The 15,223-nt window shown below is 39.6% G+C and overlaps 1 protein-coding gene across 5 annotated transcripts in view; it reads right to left on the reverse strand.

Annotated features, from left to right (window-relative positions):
* Nucleotides 1-15,223, reverse strand: part of DAAM2 (dishevelled associated activator of morphogenesis 2) — a 214,598-nt gene that overhangs the window by 128,454 nt on the left and 70,921 nt on the right. For 4 of the 5 annotated variants that reach the window (XM_065833150.2, XM_065833147.2, XM_065833151.2 and 1 more), the window contains one exon: nt 846-1,048. In XM_065833150.2, the coding sequence (XP_065689222.1) occupies nt 846-1,019 (174 nt within the window). In that variant the 5' untranslated portion in view covers nt 1,020-1,048. Of the gene's footprint in view, nt 1-845; nt 1,049-1,468; nt 1,489-15,223 lie in introns of those variants that run through there. The other variant, XM_071806115.1, reaches the window with a different exon arrangement.

Here is a 15,223-nt window from a genome sequence, read left to right on the forward strand (position 1 = left end):
CCCACTCAGGCATATATACACTTAAAGACACCTCACTTTACATAACCTCCAGTCTCAGAGTGGTAATGAGACAGCTAATCAGCTCCATCAAATGGGCATCACCTTTACAATGCAGATTGCAAAACATCACAGCCCTATGACCTCTGCCTGAGTTCTGCACGCAAGCTGAACAAGAGGGCAAAGGCAGCAAAATCATTTGATGCCAGGCATGAATAGCAAGTGCCTGCTACTGAAATCCACATTTACCACAAAAACAAACAACAAAGTTCATCTGGAATAACTGCTTCCCTTCCTGTTTATGTCTGTTGCTGCAAAAGCACCTTTTCATGGTTCAAAGGCAGCTGGCTGATGAGACATAATTAGAATGGTCACCTGATTCTTATACCTCGTCCACAGTGTATTACTGATCAACAGAACAATATAGTCGTTATTTTATATACCCACAAACTCAAAGGTTTTCCACTGTACTATACCATACAGCAAATTTTATCCCAAAGTTGTTAATAAGAAATTGACTGTCAGGGATTCATTCTCTAGAGAACTTATAAGATTCCTTCTAATATACCCAATCCTATACCTAGAGGACTGCATAGCACTGCCAAAATAAGTAAGCACATTTAGGCATTGTGTTGTACTTATATCCAGGGCCACTGTCATCCGTCCTGTCATTTACCACCTTTCTCCCACCAAATAATTGGTCATAGAAGAATGGAAAAAAACAAACAAACAAACAAACAAAAACTTCAACAGAAAGTTTTTTTCCTTTCCCTAAGAAGTCCTTCAAGACTCTCCCTTTGATGGGAAGAGTTCATCCACCCACCATAAATTTTTCAGCAGAAACTTACCACGAGTTCAGAAAATCTGGCATTGAGCTCTTCTGCTGGTGGGATTGGAACAGAAAACTCAAGGAACTGGAGGGGGTTATTGTCCTTGAGGTTGATTTCAGGGAGGTCGCTTCCCCCAAAGCAACAAAGAAACCCCAACGCATGACGATTCCTCTTCCGGGGGGCCATGATCATGGTGTATGATGCTATCTTCTGATCATGTTCTGCAAGAAAAAGAAAAAGTTAACAATCCAGACATTAAATTATAAACAAGACTCTAGATCTGTGCAACTCTCTGAAGGTACAGTGGTTATCACTGATATAACAGCTGAAAGAGGACAGAAGGCTCTGAGACACAAAGGAGGAAAATAAACACTCAAGCTACACAAGGTAGATGTATCAGTAATGCTCAGTAGACAAGGTTGAGTGCACCATTAAATGCCAGTACTGGCCTTTCTCTCACTATTACAGTAAAGGAACCAAAGTATCAATAGCAAAAAAACCCTATACTGGAGAATTTGCCCAGAAAAAAAATTGAAGAATCCTCCAAAGGTATCCCATTTGGTCAAAATGAAACAAACAATGGATCAACAAAGTAGACACCAATTTTCCACTGCTCTGGATCTAGATGACCAAACACTCACTTATATCCCTTTATGGCCAGGACTATGGCAGGAGGACCATTTTGTCTATCCCATTTTCAAACACGCATAACTAGCTTGGGCTGCTCTATGTATCCAGGGGAGGAACTGCACAGTGCTAATGCATGTGTTCAGATTTACATTTGAGCTGCCAGATCCCATCTTGACAGGACCCAGGCTTGAGGAGATTTGGTATCAGGACTGTAAAGGGAGGCAAAGGGAGGCCTGAAGGAGGGGCTGGGCAGTGACTGATTTCCCCACATAACACTGTTTGTGAGAGCCCATCCAAACAGGAAGCCTCCTGCCAGCAGTTTGAAAGGAGGGATCTGTGCAGTCCACAGAGAGCTGCATATTTTGCCCTTTTAAGGGACTTGTTGTTTGACAGCTCAGGGGCTTATTTGTGTCATATTTTTTAAGGACTTCACTTTTTCACTTAATCTGCAGAATAAGCCCTATCCTTAGCGAGCAAATAATTAAAGCCTGTTGGGAAGCCCAGCCCTTTGGGCAGGGGAGAAGGGAGGGAGGTGACAGGTGAACCCAACCACAGGATGCTGGATGCTATATCAACAGCAACACAGCTGAGCTTTGTCATCAGAGCAGCTGCTGCCCTAACCTGCCCTACAACGCTTTGGTCTGTTTGCTTGCCAGAACAAGGCTGCTTTGAGCTCTCATAGAGACTAAGTATCTGTGCTAGGAAAAACACCTTTAGGTCAGCAGTACATAGTGGGACTTAATATACTGCACACAGCCAGAAGCTCTCTGGGGATTTTTTGTGTAGAAACAAACAAACAAAAACCTAAGAAATAAACTAAGCAATAAATAACAACAACAAAAAAACCCAAACCACCCAAATCTCAACCCTTGTGGCACTATGTGCTTGGCCAGAGTCACCTGCCCTACTTTGTGCTGGGATAAATTTATCTAGCACCTTCTCTTATGCACTGGAGTGGCATCAGCTACAATTATAATGCAGCTGAAAGGAAAATGAGCTGGCACCAAGTGCTGGCTTCTGGCATGCCCACTTTCCTTTGCTCTCCATGCCAACTCTGCAAGGGGTGGTATGTCTCAGCAGGACATCACTAAGCAGAGTGATGATGGCTTCAAAAGCACATTCATAAGAACACTGGATTCTCACTGGGAAAAGCCACAGGTCAACTTAGCCCTGGAACTGATCTCTGACACTGGTTCAGTCAACAAAATCAAAATGCCCTCAAATCTAGCACAATGATGTGCATGGCAACTTCTGCTGTTTCTCAGTGGTAGACTTAAGAGGTTCAGTTCTTCAAAGATTTCACAAGAGAGCCTCAGAAGAAGCTGAGCTTGTCCACCACAGACCACCTTCTCAGGGACTACTCTGAGTGCAATATCCTTTATGGTAATCTGGTCATGAAGGAGGACAGAACCCATTATTTTGACAAAACTTTGTTTTGGAAGGAAGCCAAATCAAGGAGACAAACGTGATTTACATATGATACAACTATATTTGCATCAATTCAGTTATAGCCAAGTTTTGGCCCATTGTCTAGAGACCTCCTCACTAGCCATTCAAAGGACCAGCATTCTCTAGGATATGAATAATGAATCGTCCTTGGAAAAATTGGCTGAGACAGGCCTTCTTCATCCATACTGCTGAGAAATACACAAGCTAGTTCCTGTGGTGTTTTTATAAAATCAGCATCTGTTTCTTGGGATCCATACTTGATAAACCCAGCAAAGCTATTCGGTTTTTACTACTCTGCAGAGCTCACATGAACAATAACCTTGCATTGCCTCACTTCCACAAAGCATCATTCCATTACGTAACTCCTACTCTTAACACTGGCATTTTCCAAGTCTGTCTAGAAGAAACACGCAAGTAACTCATACTGACAGAAAGGGATGAAATGGCACTTTTGAATTGCTATAATACTGTAACTGTAGATAGGTGAGGGTGTCCAGATGCTTTTAAAATATGACCTACTGAGGACTACTAGAGAGGATGGGTATTTTAGAATTGGATCACTGAATGAATGAATGGTGTTTTTAAGTGGGAGCACTATCTTTCCAAATATTAAGCTTGCCAGTCACAGGATGCTGAGGGGCATTTACTTAAGTTGCACTGTTTATTCTATTTAAGAACTAATTACAACTCCTTGATTTTTCCAGGTGGATATAGGTTTTTTTTAAAAAATAAATGTTTTCTAATAGCCTCCAAGTTAATAACCTTTTCCTTTTCTTTCTCTTTTGCCTTTTCTTTGTCAAGAACCAAACATGAGGGGAAATTGCTTCCAAAGGACAGGGCAGAGAAGCAAAGCAACAAAGAAAAAGAAGTAACATATTTCATTTTTCCAAGTGATAATTGATAACAAAACTGTCATAAAAATTTATGAACAAAAGATGTTACTTTTAAATTCTAATAAAAGCTCTATTACCTTTCAGCTTCTTGTGTAAAAAGTAAGGTGACTGTAAAAATGAAACATACAATTATCTATTTCTATATATAACTCCAGTGAGAATCAAAGGGAAATCTCTCTCTGGAGAGAATCCCACTATTACACATAACTCACTCCCACAGATCTTGTTATTTGTACGGTTTTACCCTTTTGCACAACACAAACAAGTTGTTGTCATTTTGACAGCCAACTGCAGACACATTCTGTGCAGTGATCCCCCTCCTGCTTCCCAGTCTCATCTGTGGTTCAGCTCAGGTCAGGAGTCACAGGCTGGAACTTTGCCCAAGGTCTAATTATAACAACGTCCTCTTCCTCTGACAGTGCGTACGTGTTCATTTCTAAACCATTTGGCCCAGTGACCAAACATAATTAAGCTAAGGCAATTTTTCCAAGTCTTATCAGAAGGCTTAACCACATGGGATGAGACCCATGCTGACTGCACACGAGGATCCTCTTTCAGTTGCAGGTTCTAAATAATTTCTTCAATCCTACTCTGTTCTTCATTCTCAACTTAGAAATTATATTTTTCATGCAAACATATCCTGAATAAACCATGTTCCACAAACGGTAAGACACCTGGAACAACTGCTATCCCAGCAGCTCTCCTGTGCAAGAACTGATTATCATAGTTTTTACCTCACTGTCCTGTCATTCACCACAATGAACAGCCAGAGCACGTCTGTAACTAAAATAGAGAAAATTACTTTTGTATGGTCATCTTTGGAAAAACAGAAGTAAGAATGAGAACTCTGTGAGTTAACACCTGCAGTCCTGCAAAACCAGTTTGCAACATGAGGAAGCATTAATGGAAAACACTGATGTGCTCACTTCCAGAGAGGAATCTCCACTGATCATCAACAAACACACAATGTCAGCAGATGCAGCCACAGCTCTCACCTAAGCTGGGTGCATGGGACTAAATGCACAATACAGCATCACTGTTCACACTGGTTTATCCTAACAGAAGAGGAAATGAAGTAAATCACTTCCATTTCCCCATAAATCTGTAACTCTATGAAAGGATAAAACATATAAATGTGGTGTATTATCACAGAAGTAGAAAGAAACCTGAATCTGGGCTGGCTTTGAACAGAAGCCAAGACACCTTCCACCACAAGTTAAATCTCTATGCTATTCAACTATTAAATAATAAATTACCAGAACTTCATGGTATTATAGTAGCTGCTTTCATCATCACTTACTGATAATGAAAGGGATAAAATAATCACCATGTTCAAAATTGTCACCATTGGGTAATGCTAAAGAGCTCTGCAGTGATCCTATGCTCAGTTCGTTGGACCATGTTGCCTCTCCAGTACACAGATGGTGAAACTATGAGCTTCAAGACATGTTCCAATAACCATGGGAATTTTCCACGTATGTCACATGTAACATGACAGATGTCAGATGCAATTTCAGCATTGGGGATGGGGAAGGTGAACAGGCAAGCAATCCATTTGTTGCATCTGCAGTAGTAACCCAACACCCTTGGTTTGGATTTTTCATCATACTAAAGAGTTTCCTGGTCTCCAGGGTAAAAAACAGCAACAAAATAAGTGACTATTTAATATCCACAGAGTTAAAAACCCTTATTTTAGGAAAGTGGGCAGTCCTTCCTGAAGAGTGCACTTGCCTACTGTGCTGGACAGGAAGGCATCAGATCCAAAATGGATCGACAGATCACAAGAAAGAAAACTCTGAAAAATTAGTGCGGATTTGTGCAATGATGGCCACTCGGTCCCAGCGAGCCATGGCCAACACTTGATGGTTCCACCAGAGGAGGGAGGTCAGCTTGAAACGCGCAGTGCATTTTGAAGCCACTTCAAAGATTTTTCCCTCCCACAACATATCAAAACAAGGGTGCAGGTCTCAAGGTGGAAAAGGTGGAAGCCAGCCCAGCTCTGGTCTCTCTCTCTCTCTCTTTTTTTTTTTTTTTTTTTTTTTTTTTTTTTTAGGACAGGGAACTTCTGGACAGAGTCCAGTGCAGAGTCATGAAGATGATTAAGGGAGTGGAGCATCTCCCTTATGAGGAAAGGCTGAGGGAGCTGGATCTCTTTAGCTTGGAGAAGAGGAGACTGAGGGGTGACCTTATTAATGTTTACAAATATATAAAAAGTGAGTGTCACGAGGATGGAGCCAGGCTCTTCTCAGTGACAACCAACGGTAGGACAAAGGGTAACGAGTTCAAACTGGAACACAAGAGGTTCCACTTAAATTTGAGAAGAAACTTCTTCTCAGTGAGGGTGACAGAACACTGGAACAGGCTGCTCAGGGAGGTTGTGGAGTCTCCTACTCTGGAGACATTCAAAACCTGCCTGGACACATTTCTGTATAGACTCATGTAGGTGTTCCTGCTCCAGTGGTGGGATTGGACTAAATGATCTTTCGAGGTCCCTTCCAATCCCTAACATTCTGTGATTCTTTCACACACCATCCCATCAAAACTGGGATGGTTGAGAATTTCAAAGCATTCTACAGACCTAAAGATTGTCTCCTGCTATAGTATTAAATATTATTAATACTTTATTCAATTTTAAATTTTTATTCATTTATTTGCCTAGGAAATATGTCCTGAGACAAGAGAAAATGCAAGAGCTATTTGAAGACTATCAGGTGTAACTACACCCATGAACCTACTTAATGGAACATATCTGCCAAAAATCTTTTTATTTGTAATACTTTACGGATACTCAGGATGGCCTGGATGACCAATGTTAGTCTGATAATGTTGACAAATCCCACACCTCTCACTTGATACCATGTTAGCTTATAAGCACACAAAAAGCTACACAACTGTAAGAGGTCTTTTGCTTCTGAAAGATTAATTTGCAACACTTTCTCTGCCTTCCCTGGGAATGAGGGGAAAGCCCTACCAAAACAAACCAGAAACCCCAAACGACAAAAGAGAAAAAAGATGTCAGCAGGTTCCTCATGATCACTCCAATAATTTATCTATCCAAATTGTTTTCCTAGAAAAGCAATTTTAAAAGAACAGTCAAATCAAGATTCAAAAAGCATAGTAAGAGAGCAACAAAACAGTTAGAGTCAGTATCATAAATCAGGCTAGTAATCATTTGTGATTTCTTTACAACTTTTTTTCTATCTTTTAATCAAGTTCAGATTAATAATTTTCTATACCTGACTGAGCTGACTGAACAATCCATTTATTATTTTACCTGTATAAAAGTTATTTTCTTTTCTTAAACGTACTAGTTTGCTATATCTCTGACTCCACAGAAAAATTTGCAAGGTAAAAACTAGACTGTACTCCTAGACACAGAAAGTTAACTCTTAATTGTAATCTTGCATCTCATTTAAATCCAAGTAAATCTACACATCTTTAACATTTCCGAATGGTGATGTGACCACCGCATCCTAAACCACAAATGAAACAAGTGAAATTCACAACTTAAGTTTTTATCCAGAATACACATCCTTGATCTACTAATTGTCTAAACATTTGGCTAGGAAGGGAGGCAGAAGTGAACAACAGTTTTGGAGGCAGGAATACATTTTGCTTAGTGCTTATCATAACACAGGTTCCTGTCCTCATTTATCAATTCCACACTTAAGCAAGGTTGCCAGCAATTCAAACTACCGTGGTGGTAGATTGAATGGAATTGTATATCTTCTAAATATAAGTAAACTTTCTGGTTTGAGTGCAGTAGTCTGGAGTCCTGTCTTTCCTTGCTCCCTCTGTTATTAATTCCAAGTTTCCTAGTGTTGCAGCACTGCTGTTTCAATTACACCTACAGATACCCTCTACTTCCTTCTCAAGCAGAAAGTCTGGTCTCTTACCAAGACCAATTTTCTATCTTCCTTACCACGAGGCACATTGGTTCTATTCATACACCTTACTAAAGATTTTCTTCTATAAACAAAACAAAACAAAACAAACAAAAACCACACCAAACACCACCAAACACCAAAACCACATATACAATTCTCATTTAGGCAGGGAAGAATGACACTTTCCAGTTCTAGCCTTAGTTGTCTCCTTCCTTCTTTTCTATCCAGTTTAGTTTTATTACCTAACTTTTTTTTTTTTTCTCTCTACTGTTCCGTCACAATATCCTCACTTTATTTCATAACAACTATTAGACTTGGAATGGCTCCTAGTAGTCACTTCCTACACCTCGAACTGCAAAACTCCTCTCTCTTTTTAAAGTAGATATTAAAGAGGAAAAAAAACCCAAAAACCTTCTGAAGAGACACCTACTACATAACACAATTTGTAAATGCTGGACCATACTTCGTGTGCATTTTATTTTTTTGTATTATACTCCATCAGTATGTTTTATTTTTATTGTATTGTACCCCATTGTTCTAGCTGTGGCACTCAGGTTGTAGGTTCTCCAATGTAGGGTCTACTTAAATCAGCTATGATACAGTGCCAAGTAGACTTAAGGTACTATACAAATAGTAACAAAAACAATAGGTCAGCAAAAAATGATCACCTGGCTGGAATCTGGCCAGCACATGACAGTTCACATCCCAGGAATAATACTGCTATAGAGGAAGCATTTAGCAATGTTCAAAAATCCAGTGTGGATAAATGTATGCTTTATGAAGTAACAGAATTTATGCAATGATTTTCCCTACCACAGCGTTAGCTTCACTAGATGGGCTGGTTTGTCACGTCTTTGCTTTTCCTTCAAATCACTGTGATCATAACAGCCTGTGGGAAATATGTTACATAAAAGCAAAAATGGCAAAAGAATCAAACAAGCCCCACAGATGCCATCCCAGGACCCAATTATAACTGAGACTAAGACCATCCTGCAGTATATCTTTTCAAACACTCTTTATAATCCTCAAATTTTACTCTTGAAATAATTCGGGTGTTCAAAAGAATATTCTGTAATCTCAGTGCCATGAATTCAGGACAAGACTACAATCCAGGTTGCATCTGTACAACCCAACAGAGTGGGTCTGACCTGCCTTTTCTGCAAGCTATGGATCTACACAGTGGAGTCCAGTTTAGACTCTTAGCTTTCTTTTGGTGTTTGGTACAGTGCTTAGATGCAATTCCATGGGAGAATGCTGTGGAAGCTGGAGTGTGAGATGAAGTCTTTATTCAAGAGAAGAATTCACAGACTGAAGATGAAATAGATCATGATGACATCAGTCAAGCAGACATACACATTGACAGCCAGAACCAGCGCATTGCTCCTTCAGTTCCAATGCAGGTGATTATTCTTCTCTACAGGAAGATGAAGTCCCTAGCCTTTTATAGGTCTCGTGGTATAAAATACCTTTAACATCATTGGTTTGAAACTGGCCCTAATGAGCAAGGTCTGTCAGTTCTATCATAAAACCAGCTCCCACGCATGAGACATCCACATCCAAGTCTTTGATCACATCAAGAAAGAAGCCAAGGACAGAGTGACCTTGGTAACAAGCGGTGCCACTCAACCTTCTACACCAAAAGATCGGGAGTACTAGTAGGGCAGATGAGTACTAAAGCTTGGTCTAGGGACTTAATCTCTGCAATATTTCCATTGTGAAGAGTAGGGTTTAGTGACAAAGGATGTCGACGAGAGTCACCCAGTAGCACTAAGAATTGCCACCTTCAGAAGAATGAACACACAAAATCCCATTACTAAGAGCACCCCTGTCTTGTTTCAGTCATCGTAATTTTTCCATTCTGTCATTGCCCAATTATTTCCAGACATGATGTAACTATTTTGCCAGGGGATTTGGGAGTCAAAATGTTGCTGTTGTTGTCATCATTATCCTGGGTGCCTGAATTTTCCAGACAAACTAAGCAGCTGAGGGCATTAGAGTGCCTCTACTGAGAGATAAATAATCTGTAAGAACTGCCAGTGTGGCCCAAGAAAAACAAACAAATGGTAAAGGTCCAATTACATCTTCCCAAACTCCAGTTCATTTCCATATGAAATGTTGTTTTCTTATTCAGACAATTAGTAGAAGAATGTTTCATCTGTTTTGTCATGTCCTCATTTCCTTTTTAACATTGTGTTCATGGCCACCACAGGACATCACAGATCAGCTTGACTGGAAATATGCCTTGGTTGTAATCATTGAAGAGCAGTCACAGATGTAGGTGTGCAAGTGCTGTCTTCACTATTGACAGGCAAATCAACTACCTGCACTGGTAGAATTTTCCTGAAGATCTTTCATTGGAAAAGGCAACTCAGTCTTTATAGTAAATAGGTATAACCAGAAAAAACAAAAAAACAAACAAACAAAAAATTAAAGAAAAAAACCAAACACATACACACAAAAAAATCCACAACAACACCGACAACATTTGTACTTCTACACATTTTTCGTGGCACTGAATTATCTTCAAAATGCATGCTCATCAATGTCACCTGGGAAAGCTGGGTTCCAAGCTGCAGATGTGCCACTTTCCTACTTAGTGTCCCAGCACAAGTACAGTATATTTCTACTCTACAACTACCTGAAAGGAGGTTGTAGCATGGAGGGTATTGATCTCTTATCTCAAGTAGCAAGCAATAGGAGAAGAGAAAATAGTCTCAAGCTGCACCAGAGCAGGTTTAGATTGGATATTAGGAAAGATTTCTTCACAGAAATGGTTGTCAGGCATTGGCACATTGGAGGAGTTTAAACGATGCGCAGATGAGGTTCTTAGGGACATTGTTTGGTGACAGTCTTAGGCTGATGGATGGATTCAGTAATCTTGAGTGTCTTTTCCAATCAAAATGATTCTATGATTCTATGTCACTGCAAACCCGTAAATAATAGAGATGGTGGCTCTCAGTTCATTTCCATATACTGAAAAGACACTGATGGCAATGACAATTAAAAGGCTTCTATAGTGATTCACTAAATGGAAGAAATAGTCAGCAGATGTATCACAAAGGGAACAGGTCTTGGGAATTTGATGCTCTCGCCATCCTAGAAATGGTTTCAGTAGGTCAAGGCACAGACAGGGTCGAAGCGTCATTGATTTGTATATACCTATTTAAGCTACTCAGATTCCAGAGTTGTCAATTTGGCACCAAAAACAAATTCACTCTAGAAATGAGGTTAAGAAGAGGTCATATACAGCAACTTATTCCAGCATTTTTATTTTTGTTCAGCATTCTGAAAAAGGATACTCTGGGTTCAATGCCCTGAAACCTCAACATTACGCAAGTAGGTTTGAACTCCAAGCCAGCAGCTTGGTGAAACTGTTGAACTTTTAACCTAACGTGTCTTCATGAAGAATGGATATTTGGAAAGAATTCTGCTCAAGGATTTTGGGTTGTTTTCTGTGTGTATTTTTAAGTGGCATCCAGATAAAATATATTTTCTGGCTGCTGTAGTATTTACATGACGAGACTTTACACCAACACTGAAAGCTGATTTCAGAGCCGTGACTTACTGCTTCAGGTTTTGAAGCTGTTAAGTGTTTCACGGCATTAGATGAATAGGGCCTCACCTATATTTAGGTCAAACTCCACAGAGCTGATGCTCTGAGTGACACAGGTAGCAGTCAATTATAAGGATCTGAAAAGAAAGTGCTACCTAAAATCAGCCACCTTCCTTTCATAGTCAGTGCATGCTTTTGGCCAACAGCAGTATGTGGCAAGGAATGCAGTAAAAGGAGAAGAGAATTCCCCTAAAATACCCAAACATGAGGATCTTCTGTACAAAGCAATGCATATCCATGTGGTCTAAAGCACGTGGTACACAAGGGTGCAGTGCACGTGCCAATCACTACCAACTCTACTGCCTTCTACAGGCTGCCGGTAGCTAGTTCTAGTCTCCCAGGTTCTCACAGCAACAGGTCATGTCCACATCAAGTCCCTTAACTCTTCATGATTAAGAAATGTTTAAGTACTGAAGTATGTCTAGGGAAGATTTCTTAGAACTGTAAGTGACGACTAGACTGTTCTTCCCCAAGGATAGGTCATTTGCTTAAATGTATACTCAAATACCCAAAGAAAATCGTGGAGAAACTGCATACAGCAGATGTGTGGGTAGTCATGTCCAGATTTCTAAGTATCTACAGCAAGTCAATACCCTGCCTGAAGATATAGTAAGTTCTTTCAGGTTCTCAGCCCAATCTATTTGCATCTTGTTGACAAAGATTTGAGTACACTCCACAGGAAACAAGACTGCAGTATAAAATTCCCCCTGCTCCCTACCACAGCTACACACTATGAGGAGGGGAGGAGGGAAAAATAATCAAACAAACAAAACCCCAACAAAAGAAAAACACAAACACCACCACAAAAACAATAAAAAAGCCCCACACACCAAAAAACACACTGAAGAAACCAAACCCTGCTTCTAAACAGCCATTTAATCTAGGTACATAGTCCTTAGACATGATTCAAAAAGAAGGTCCATTATATAACAATAGAACAGAAGTCTACTCTTTGTTAGAGAAGGAATATCTTTATCTTCTTAGGGCTGCAAACATTATATCCAGCGATGTGTGTCTTTGCAGAACGGGTTCCAATATCACTGCTTCTTGTCTCTAGCTCTGCACAGCACAGGTTTATTTGATAGACTGTACAGGGTTTTATCCAAATCTTCACCTGCTGCAGTTTGGTTTGCCTCACTCTTCGGAAGCATATGCAAAAGTTACATTAATCATTATTTTTTCTTGCACCTTATATCTTAAATTTATGGATGGAAAACGTAGAAATACAGTAAGTAGTCATACATTGTCTCCTACAAGTTCAGGTCTCAGGTCTGTTGCTCTGGTCAGGCAGGGACTTTTGTAAGATAAATACATATTATGTAATAATGTCTCATACTGCAAGGACTGAAATTGTGCTTATCCCCATTTTCTATTTGATCTAGAGAAGACAGAGCACACCAGTTCTAAAATCTTTCCAGTAACAAGAAATAGCAGCAGCATTTGACCCTCCCACTACCCAGAAACACATCTGAACAAGTAAGCACTTGATCTGCACACAACACTTTGTATTTATCTCCCAGCAAAATAATTGGGACTGCAAAAACTTCAGAAGCCTTGAAACATTGAGACCAACTACTTCTCCGCTCCCCCCATAGTCATTCATATCACAAGTAAAAAGTCCATCACACTACAGCAGTGCCTCCTGGCAATGCTTAAAACTGAGAAAATTGTACAGAGAAATGGCTCCATCTGTAAATCTCTGAAAACAAGATAAACTAGCAGATGTCTAATGCAAACACTGAGCTCACACCACTGAAACACTTCAGGGTGACCGTTTTCCTAGTGCTTGTTCAGTCCATACCCTAATATCAGTCAAATGCAGCCTGTAAGAAGCATGGCTACTGCCCAGGAAATGTTCTTAGTGCTGGGTTTAGAGCATTATCAGCTATTAATCAGAAAAAGTTCCACTGGGATAACCTCAGAATTAAACAAATTAAGCAAAACAAGTCTAGAGAGGGGAGTCAGTGTGGGAAGCAGTTTTAAGGAATGTTAGTTTGTTTCCAAGAAAAAAAAAAAAAGTTCTTTAGACAGGAACAAGTCCACAAGGACTTAGAATATCCTGTTCATGCTGAGATTTCAAATACAGGCAAAAATTTTCTACATTTTTAAGAGGTCATGCATGATAAGGAAACAATTAGTCTGCTACTAAGCAGCACTAACTCTCCTTAATTCCCTGAGCATATTTTATATCCATATCAATATTCCAGTAGATGCTGGAAATGTGTACCCCAGTACTCCTACAGTGACAGTTTCTCTCCATTTAAATTGCAATAGTACAACTACATGGCAAACAATCCTCAATCGTCAAGTCCCACCATAATGACCACCAAGACACCTATTTCCCAGAAAGCTGCTCATAATAGAAGTTCCCTCCAAGGAAGTAACTTTTCACAGCACCTCAGAAACCTCCACACAAAAGAGGATGAAACATAACATTGCCCAGATGGAAAAAAACAAACAAACCCAACCAAACAAAAAAAAAACCCAAACAAACCACAGCCCCACACTTTTGTACTGGAACTGGATCCACCTTGAGAAGCAGTTTTGTCTCATTATTTTAGTAGGAAGAAACCAACATCGACAGTATCTTAGGAATGAGAAGATCTCTCTGCTCCTTCTAACCAACCACTCTGGATCAAAGAAAGCATTTCTCCAAGTTGGAAGAAGAGTCTCTAAGGACCAAAATTTGAGCTTGAGTTACTAAATAACTGGATAGAGAGAAAACACTTATCACAGGGAGGGTAAAGGGCAAGAGGAAAGATCAGGTTTCTCGCTGAAAGGATACTGTGCTGTGTGGGAGTATTGTAACAAGTCTCGTGCTGTGGAAGGACCTTGGTGTGGAGGTAATGCCAGTGGGTCAATAGCTAATAGTTCAGTCAAGCAAATAAACTTATGCCTTTGTATATGCCCTATGTTTCTTTAAATATTTAGGCTGAGGTTACTCCAGAGGAAAATCTCTTTCTTATCAGATAATAAGGGTCTTACATTCTATAGAGAATTATTTCAGAACTTTGCCAGGGAATCCCCCAAAAAATCATATTTATGTAGGCAAAGTCAGCAGGTGAAAACTAAATGAACACCAACATCACCAACCGAAAAGAAAAATACAAAAAAAAAAAAAAAAAAAAAGAACCATTCTATTCTGTCCATTTTATCAAGGCAGTTACTTCAGAGGGAACATATTATTGGAATTAGGCTAGAGAGACTTTACAAGAGCCTTTCATTCCTCAGATGAGTGAAAAACATACATTCCCTATACAGTTTCCTCTCTATAGCTATAACAGACTCCTATTAATTTCAACGGAAACACGTAACCTTGTAGAACAAGAGACCAACTCTTCCAAACACAACTCAGACTCAGTTCATTTCTTATGACATGTCCCTCACTGGACTTGTGCCAAGTGGACACCTGAGATTATTTTTTATATTTTTTTTTTAGTCCCCCAAATATTTCATTTTCTCCAAAGGCCTTTTGAGCTCAATATAGCAAAGACAAAGTAGACCATGCAAACCATCATTTTCTGACTCCTTTGGAATGTATTCCAAGTCATACACAAACTTCAGCAGGTGCCAGTATGAATGCCTCTTCACTCACACAATTTCTATCATTAAAAAAGGGAAAGGAAATCTGATGGTGCTAGGATCAGAGTTGAAAGAGAAACTTTTTTTTTAATAGAGATTTAAAATGAATGCTTAAATTGAAGATAAAATGCCTTTCATTTGGGCTGTAAAGCTGTTTTCTTCAAGTAGTGAGCAACAGTGAGGCAGAAAGCTAAATAGGAGAAAGTACCTTACACCAGAACAAAAAAATGTACATGTACTTGGTTAGTGCTGCACAGACCTCTTGACAGGCTTAATGTACTCAAAAAATGTTTAGTTTTCCACCTTCATCTGTGAAAGTATCTGACTAAAGATCCAGAAAAA

This window comes from Patagioenas fasciata, chromosome 3 (assembly GCF_037038585.1).
Source record: "Patagioenas fasciata isolate bPatFas1 chromosome 3, bPatFas1.hap1, whole genome shotgun sequence".
NCBI classification, from domain to species: domain Eukaryota; kingdom Metazoa; phylum Chordata; class Aves; order Columbiformes; family Columbidae; genus Patagioenas; species Patagioenas fasciata.